This window comes from Perca fluviatilis, chromosome 4 (genome assembly GCF_010015445.1).
Source record: "Perca fluviatilis chromosome 4, GENO_Pfluv_1.0, whole genome shotgun sequence".
NCBI classification, from domain to species: Eukaryota; Metazoa; Chordata; class Actinopteri; order Perciformes; family Percidae; genus Perca; species Perca fluviatilis.
In genome coordinates this window covers 13,499,414-13,508,725 of record NC_053115.1, presented here as the reverse complement: position 1 = coordinate 13,508,725, position 9,312 = coordinate 13,499,414, and the positions used below count along the sequence as shown (strand labels likewise).

At 43.2% G+C, this 9,312-nt stretch overlaps 1 protein-coding gene across 13 annotated transcripts in view; it reads right to left on the bottom strand.

Moving 5' to 3' along the window:
- Nucleotides 1–5,805: 5,805 nt before the first annotated feature.
- tfeb (transcription factor EB) overlaps nt 5,806–9,312 on the bottom strand; it is a 45,986-nt gene continuing 42,479 nt past the window's right edge. For all 13 annotated transcript variants that reach the window (XM_039797235.1, XM_039797239.1, XM_039797237.1 and 10 more), the window contains one exon: nt 5,806–9,220. In XM_039797235.1, the coding sequence (XP_039653169.1) occupies nt 8,645–9,220 (576 nt within the window). In that variant the 3' untranslated portion in view covers nt 5,806–8,644. The remainder of the gene's footprint in view (nt 9,221–9,312) is intronic.

Below are 9,312 nucleotides of genomic sequence, written 5' to 3'. Positions count from 1 at the left end.
GCTGAACACTGAAGGGACCAGAGGAGGGCAGAGGGGTGATAGCGAAGTGCCTCTGCAAAGAAAGACAAGTGCCATTGAAGGTCTAAATAAGAAAGTGTCTTGCCATAGAGGTGAGCAGACTGGTCTGTGTTTCTCCGTCCTCTCATGTATAATACATCTTTCTCTGTTTCACCCCAAGGTTCAGAAGCCCAGGGCCCCAGAGACCAACACAGTCTTTTAAAGATATGTGCTCACTTAATCACTGAAGGAAAGGGCCCCTAGAGCTAGCCTAATATTATAATTAATTAATTCAACCAAAGAGGGGTATTAAATTTCCTCCCTCTTAGGATATCAGCTGAATACATTGACCTTTGTGGAAATCGCCCTCTAATTCGAATCAGGTTTTCGAGCCGCTCACAGACTAAACTTGTTTCTTTTCCTCTTTTCTTGTGTTTTGGTTTCTTTTGGAGTTTGTGCAGAAGAGTCAGAAAGCTTCATATGCGAGGAAGAAGCTTGTGTGTGAGGGTACATGTTTGTCTCTGTATTGTGCCTCCATTTAATGTCTTATGTATCTCTGAATGCAACCTATGCTGTGTGCATTTCCAAGATCATGTGTGTGAGTGTTTCTAAGCACACACACACACACACACACACACACATATATATATATATATATATATATATATAGTTGTGTGTGCACAAAAGTGCATGTGAGTGTGAGTGATCCCTAGTTTTATCTCCCTGCTGTAACACAGAAAAGAACAGAAACTTTTCTTATTACCGGAGAGAGTGGTGGAATAGCAGGCAGCTAAGTCTCTGTCTATCTCTGTCTCTCTCTCTCAGCGGTGTAGCTGACTCCCCAGTGTACTGCGGGTCTTCAGTAACTCTGACTGAAGTTCAGAGGGGTTAGGTAGTATACTCAGGAGGAAGGGGGGAGACAAGAGGGGGAGGAGGAGGCGGGGGTTAAGTAGGATTGGAACAGTGGCAGTTTTAAAACAGAACTTTAAATCTCCACCTACGAGAAAGAGAGAGGGAGGACAATGGCGTCATGTGGCGTGCCGTTATCTTCAGGTCTCTGAAAGGCGGGAGAAGAGAGGATGAGAATAAAAAGAAGCTTGAAGAAGGGCATAAATGTGATAACAGCTGTAGGCAATATAATCTATGCTGCTTTTCAGGGAGGTATGGAAGAAGGAAAAAAAAACGGCAAATCTTTGCGACCTTCAGATTTTAAGTTCAGCGAAACAACTTCTCTCTCACAACAATGCCAAACGAAATGGAAGAGGATTTGCAAGATGGATGGATGAATGGATGAGTGGATGGCTGGGTGGATGGATTGGCAGATAGAGAAACAAACACAGCAAAAGAACAAATAGATGTCAGGAGCTTAGGTTTGAATGAATCCTGTGCGCCAGACCATTAGTCAGTCAGTAATCTTCATGGTTTTTTGGTTGTCAAGGACGATGTTAATGTCCATCATTTGAGGTCCCGCTCAAGATAAATTCCCAGTGTGAAAAAAAACCTGCAAGGAAGATATGATGCAGGATTCGTCACTCTTATAGCCTCTCCATCAGCTGCCAAAGGAAAGGATGGAGTGGTTAACCTTCAAAATGTGACAAATTCTATGTCAGATGCATTATTTATCTTAATACTGATAAGCTTAATTTAGCAGCTCTCCAACCAACCCACAAAACTAAGAGACATTACAGTATGTGTGTTCCATCTTTGATCATTCAAACAACAGTTTGCCCATTATGTTCCCGGGCAGCCTGCCGGTGGAATTTAGAGACAACACCATGTCTTAATTTTACAGATGTTGCACCAAATGCACTTTCTGTCAGCGGATGACATTCACTGCAATTCCAAACAACATATTCATTTTCAGTGCTAAGAAATGTCAGTCAGGCCTTGTCGGTTTTCTGCCTTAACTGTGTTGAGGACCACTAACTCCCCCTACTGGCCATCTAGGAGGAAAGACACACTTTTAGCATCTGAGGAGAAATGACTGTAAGAACCCAGGATACATGGACTTCATTTAGTGCAAAATTGAATTTCATCAATAAAGAAGTGACCCTGAAATTATTTCAAATCTATTTTCCGTGATGTTGGAAGAGATCTAAATTACAGCTTTTACAAAATGTACTTTTTTTTTTCTTTTTACACGTGTTTCCAAACAACCAAAAGTCAAAGACTCAACTGTTTTATCATAGATTAGTTTTTAGATTTTAAACTAAACTTGCTGAAGTATGTGCATGTGCAATTAGTGACTCTCAGCTCAGCACCACATGCCTTTCTCTATCTTACTCTGTGCAGGCTACAGTAAATCTCTCTATACAAGTCACTCCTCCTCTCTCTTCTGCCTCATCCTCTGTTGCAGTCTGAGCAAAAGTCAGAATGAACGATAAAGACCCAGACCACAGCCCACCACCCAGTCCTCACCTCTCCTGCAGCTCATCGCTTCACCTCCACACACATGAAAAGACTGATCCTTCCACGCCACTGTTAATGGCGGGGACATTATTTATCTCTCCAGCCAATTTGAGCTCCTTTTCTTTCAGGAATAGAGGCACGAGGGGTTGAAGGGAGTCAGCGAGGAGTATTAAATATGTAGAGGAAGATGGACAAAGGTGCAGCAGAATAAAGAGGGGCAGGAGAGGTGGGAATGAAGAAGGACAGGGGGTGTTCGGCGACGGCATCAAGGCCGAGTTAGTTAGTGAGAGAGTGTGAGGGACAGAGAAAGAAAGTAGTCGCCTTGACTGTTGGATGGGTGTTTGTAAGCTCTCAGTTTTGACCTTTTAAAGTGACAAAGCTACTTTTACTATATCTGACTGCCTTTATTCAACCCTTTGTATCACTCAACTGAGAGCCAATATAAAATTAGAATGGTTCTGAACTGGAAATTTGTCTATGTAAACGCACATTATGTAGCCTATATCCTAATGAACACCTTTGGAAATAGATTTGAGGAATAAAGAGTCCCAGAGGTGCTCCAGAAACGTTTACAACAAACTTGAATGTGCTGATGAATTATGGTGCTAAAATCAATGTTGTGTCATCGTGCCATCTTCATTAGAGGCTTTTTGATAGCGGGCCATCAGGTCCTACAGGAGTATGTATGCCTGCAAGAGCTATAAAAAGTGTCTCCAATCTCCTTCCATGTGGTAAAAGACAGTATTTTTGGTGTGACTTCCAGTCTGCCTGTCAGGGAGAATGTACGGTGAGTGGCCTGAGAAGAAGAGATCATAAAGCAGACTGTGATTGACGGTATCTTAATGGAGGAGGACGGATCAATAAGTAATATCAGCAGGTTTTAATTCAAGGCAACACACATAAACCTTTACCAACTTCACAATGTCACTCAGTGTTCATAAAAGTTTTCTCCACATCCCCTCGGACAAAAAGATAAATCCATCAAAACGTCTTCTCAGTTTTATGGTCCTCCCTCCTCTCTTCTTTCCCTCCTTACATCTCCCCCCTCATCTCCATTTTGATGTCTGTCTATTAGCAGAGGGTGAGGCCTTTCCTGCTCTCACATCCAGGGGCTAAATTAGCTCAATCAGCCCCCTTTCACCTCTCTTCCGTGGGCTTCAAGCTGAGTGACACACTGCTCCCCTGGGAGGGAGGGAGGGAGGGAGGACACATACACACATACGGAGCCCAGCGGCCAGAAGAAGACTATGGAGGGAAATGTGGAGGGAGGGAGTTAGGGTGGCAGGTAGAGGGAGACATTGGGGTGAGGAGGAGAAAGAATGAAAAGGAGGATTGGTTAGAGGAGAGAATGAAGCGTCATGTCTCCCCGCTCAGATCATCCATCCTCAGCTCAGAATAGAGCTCCTTGTTAAACATTAAGAGAAACCTCTGTGATTATTTTACTTCTCCCTTTTCGTCACCCTCTGCATAGCACGGTGGTGCTCAAGGTGCTGTGCCAAACCCACTTCATGAGGCCCAACCATCAGAAAAAGAGGTGATGAGTGTTTCTCAGTGTTTCCTTCCTCACTCCACAACCAGCAAACTATGTCAGGGCCGAACTCTGCGTTCCCGTGCCAACATCTCTGAAATTGCACTTTCATGTTTGATTTGTCTCAACCCTTCCCCTCTCTCCATCTTACTAAACAGCCACCCAAGTATCTGTGGAAGTGCAAGGCAGGCACTTCTGCTGCGGTAATAGCAGTGTGTGTATGTGTGTTGGGGGGGAAGAGATGGGCGAAAAGGTGGTGATCAGAGTGAGCCATAAGATCTACTCTTTGCAGCTCTACAGGGATTTATTAGACTGGGGAGTACATTAGCATCATAAAGACCCAGGAGAATGGGCCTGTGGATGGGCTGCAGAAACCACCAATACACTTTAACATGCTCTGCGGCATCAGTGTGTGTGTGTGTGTGCGTGTGTGTGTGTGTGTGTCTGAGGAATAAGATTACCCCGATTTAACTTAAGAAAGGCTGTTAAATGGTTTTATGGATCATCCTAAAGCAGCCCTGTACTAATACATCAGGAGATGATGGAAAGAGCTGCAAAAAAAAGTAGAAAAGAGGCCAAAAACCTCTGAGAAAACAGGGTGATATTATCAGATTGGCACCAATAAATTTGTCAAAATCTTTATACTCCCCCTTGTTAAAGGTATGCACTGGGAATGCTGTCATTCTATGCTGGGATTTAATAAAAGAGTTTTAATTCAAGCCGGGGGGCAATCAATATCCCCAACAGATGCTGCTGTTTTCTGCACAAAAATATACTGTGCATCACTCAACTGTCCATTTGTAAACAAGCTAAAATGAAGTCCTTTCTGTGACTGCTTTGACAGTGGTATCACCTATAGCTATCACAGAAGAGTTGAATTAGACACAGGAGCCGGCGTTTTCTACAATATAGACCTCTGGTGCTCCCTGGTGGACATATAATGTAACAACGTTAATTTATCTGTCGTCTGCCTATACAGTATGTGTAATCTATTCTTCAACTACACTCCAACGTTTTAACTGTACAAAATCTATCTCTCAGAATAGCCAAGTTTCACATTCAGGTTTTTGTTTTTTTATTCATAGTTGGGTTTTATTTCTAAATGCTGAAGGAGCATTTACAATTTATTTAGATGGGATGCCTGTGCATTTCTTCACCATTTATTTTCTCGTACACCTTAGGACGTCGCATTGACGTGCATTCTTTACCAGGAGACTTACACTAACCTTAACAAGTTGCAAACCTAAAATTGAATGGTTACAGATGAGACGGACATGTTTTCAGGCAAAAATATTCAGCTTGGAATAATTATTTGTGCCTAATGAGTTTTTTTTTTTCTTCCAAAAATCAATAGATAGATAAAATAATCCTTTTCATATTCCTGAATTTCGATCATTCTCCAGGATCTAACATGCTAATATTCAAAAGTGCCGGACACAAGATGTCTTCTACTTAACTAAAAGTCCATTCTCGCTGCGCTGAATGCTTCACATTCCCACATCACACCTGTCTAAGTCTCATGCTGCACAACAACTGGCTTCAAAGCTAGTTGTAAAGTGTCACACAATCAGCTCATCCATAGAAATAGTCAAGTCAGACTTAAGGCGAGCAGAGAAACTTTCTCTTCAGCAGATGAATTTAAAAACAGGTCAAACTCCGCACATACCATCATTCCGCACAGTGAGGGTCAAACATCTAAGAAGTGACAATAAGCAAAACACATTTTTGAGTGAATGGAGACTATAACCTTGTGGGGGGTCAGATTTTGGGCGCGCGCGCGCGCGCACGCACACAAACACACACACACACACACACAAACACAAATATTTCTCAAGTCACATCAATAAAAAAAAACACTAAAAGCCAGTGAATGGATTCTGGTAAAACATTTTATATTCTCAGTAAAATCAGAACCACTTTTCCCTGTGTAGTTTGCCTGCAGAGCGCCCTCTAGTGGAAGAGTAGATGAGGCCTGAGCAGCTCTTTGGAGTGTTGGCTTGGTGAAAGTACAACCTAAGTCAAACTGTGGCTGATAGGGAAAAGGCACAACTCTGGCAGACAGACAGAGACCAACGCAGAGCCAGTGATAGCACGCCATGGCAACCACAACTCCTCGTCTCAGAGTTTATGTGAAGTCAGTCGTCTTCCACTCTCCATGGAAACCAAAGTCAGGGAGGAACCGACCAGAACCAGTAGTAAAGCTTACATTCATACAATGAGCAATTTTAAATCAATCAAATCAAATGATCAAGTTTCTGTTTGGCTCCAAAAAAAATTAAAATAGAGACAAAAATAAAAACCCAATCATATAAAAATGGCATCATAAATGTACATAACCTCTTCATAAAGTCAGTTGAAATCTGGAAGTTTATAAACGGCAACATACTCCTTCTCCAATAAAACATTGGTGGCTAGTGTGCCTTTACAGTGTGCATACTGAAAATGGCTCTGAGGAAAAAAAAAAAAAGGGTAGTTTTGGAATAAAATTGAAATAGAACTAAAACAAACACAAATAAAATACATTTAAGTGGCTTAGTGGCATATAACATCTGAAATAAATCTTATTCAATAATTCTTCCATGTACAAAGTCAAAACAACAATATAGTTTCCAGTGCTTTGGGAGATATAATAATAAACAACAAACTATAATAATAATAAAGAAAACAAACACTTCTTTTAATCAAACAAAAAAAGAAGAAAAATCACGTGATGACCATCAATGTTTTTTGTTTTTTTTCCTACTTTTATCAGTACTGATCATAAGCTATATCAAATCACAGCCAAGCCCCAGGTCTACCACAGCAGAGATACAAGTCAGGTCCAACTCGGCCTTCCCCAACCATCGGCGTGACCACTGTAACCAGTAGGATAGCAGATTTCCATTAGGTGGCACTTCGGACAGCAGACCTGAGTTTCACCTCTGCAGCTGGCAGCTTCACTCAGCTCGTCCGGGGGAGAGACTGACGCACAGGAGACTTGTTCACAAGCTGATCTGAAAACAGCCTCACGGCTGCACTGTATTTATTGTTTGTATGTGTTCATCATACATGTGTGTGTGTGTGTGTGTGTACTAGGTGAGCATCTGCAGGTTTAATGCGTGCCTGTTTGTCAACCGAGTGACAGCGTGAATGCAAGTGTGTGCTTTTACAGTGACGACTACGCTACGTATGCTGCCAGCTACGACAAACTAACTCTTTCTCTCTACAGTATTAAACCCTGTCACCAAATATTTCCTTCACCTGGGCCTCTCATGCAAGCTGGGCCATTACAAATTCAATTAGTGAGAGAAAAATTAAACGTTTATCTCCTGCAACAACAAAGGTATAGATGGTACAGAAGCAAAATCTAAAGCATTTACAGGCATAATTGAAGTTGATATTAAAATCTAAACTCTGGTTAGGATCTCCAACCTATAAAAACACGCCTTTGAAGAGCAGCAGCTGCAAAAATGAAAAGGCACATTGATAGGGGTCGTGAGCCGGACACAGTTCAGGTTAACATCTGCTACTGCTTAAAAATTATCCGGCTTGTGTATTCTGTTACAGTACCTGAGTATTTTGACACCTCACAGTTGTGGACGACACGCTGTATTCTGGAGACCATCCAAATGTTTTCTCTACTCTACTATTCTCTACTCTACAAAGGTCATGGCAGTGTCAAGTGTTGAAAGGTGTAGAAACTGAGGGACAGCAGTGTGTGTTTGCATGTGTATGCGTTTGTGAGAAGACCACAATTACAGCTAGAAGTGGGGTATATGCAATAAATTAAAAGGGGCTTTGCTGAATGCTGGATTATCTGCCTCCTCCAGTGAGTTTTAAAATGTTTCCTAAAATGTGGACACTTGAAGAACACATTTCAGCTTAGCAGGCTAACGCAGATCGTTGTCAAACACCAAACAGCTTGTGCTAGAGTCTAAAGCCGACACTGGAATAACAGATGGTGGAAGAGAACAATGTGACTGGACTGCATCCCCTTAAGATCAATTATGCATGTAGGACCATGAAGCTATTTCCATTTTATTCACTATCGCTTACTCAATCATTTATGGTTACTAAAAGAGGTTGATGTAAGGAGAAAATAACTTGTCCTCTATCAAGTGAGACAATGCACTCGGTTGTCCCTGTATCTGATAACGTCAATCTAATTAACTGCTGGTTTTGTCCCTGGTTCAATTATGATTCAGAGTCACCTTTATGGAAACAAGGCCACGTGTGCTACACTATATAACTCCTGACCTGGCAGCGTTGGTTCACACCTTGTAAATGCTCTGTTGGGCAAAGTTTCAAGCTGCACAGTTTATCTCACATGCGCGTGTGTGTGTGCGTGCAAACGTTTGCACTATACAGAATATTTTCAACTGTGTGAGGGCCGTGTACCTTCTTTTGCTCGTGTCGTTAAGGGGAAATAATTGTACCACAAATGAGTGTCATCGGTGTATGTTCAAATTGTGTGATGTATATATTATATACATATATATATGTGAGTGTGTGTGTGTGTGTGTGTGTGCTGGGTGAATGATGTCATGTCTGGTGGCAGATTCCTTTCTGCCCTATGTGCTGTAAATGTGTTGTGCTGATGAACTGTCACTTTTAATGCTTTTTTACATTTTTACTGAAACCTTTCTGAAACCTCTGCATCTGCATGTGCTTGTGCATGTGAATGTGTGTGTGTGTGTGTGTGTGTGTGTGTGTGCGCGCGCGCGCATGTGTCTACAGTATGTCTCCATCCTCTATGCTGAAGCTGGATCTGCGGCTGGAGTCGACCGAGGCTTCAGGCGACATCGCAGAGAGCAGTGGGTCTCCTCCCATAGGGGACAAGGGCTCGTCCATCATCAGGAAGCCCATCTCGCCTCTCGTCCCCTGGACATCCAGTCCGCCCAGGTCGCCTAGCCCCGACATGCCGTCTGAGAAGCCGGGTATCCCATCACACAAGTCCAGCGACTGGGTAAAGTCAAAGGGCTGGGAGCTGCCTACAGCTGGGTACTGGATGGGTGGCTGGGGCTGCTGCAGGTGTTGGGGGAGCGGGGGCAGCTGCCTGTGCTGTTGCTGAACCTGGCCCTGGGGGTGGAGGTGGGTTTGCGGGAGGAAGTGGTGCTGCTGGGCCTGGGGATGACCCTGGTTCTGGGGTAAGTGCTGGGGCTGGTGGTGGGCGTGTGCCAGGGGGTGAGAGAGGTTCTCCTCTGGGCTGGTCTCTTGCTTTATATACGAAGGCATCAGGTCAGGCGGGTTCAGGGCAGAAGGAGAGTTGCTGGGCAGGCCATGTATACGAGCCTGCATCTCCAACTCCTGTAGACAGTGGGCAGAGGGCAACATCGTCAATCTCGGCGTACGGTCTTTGTTGTGATTGTGTTTCTCTGCATGTGTGTGTAGGTGTGTTA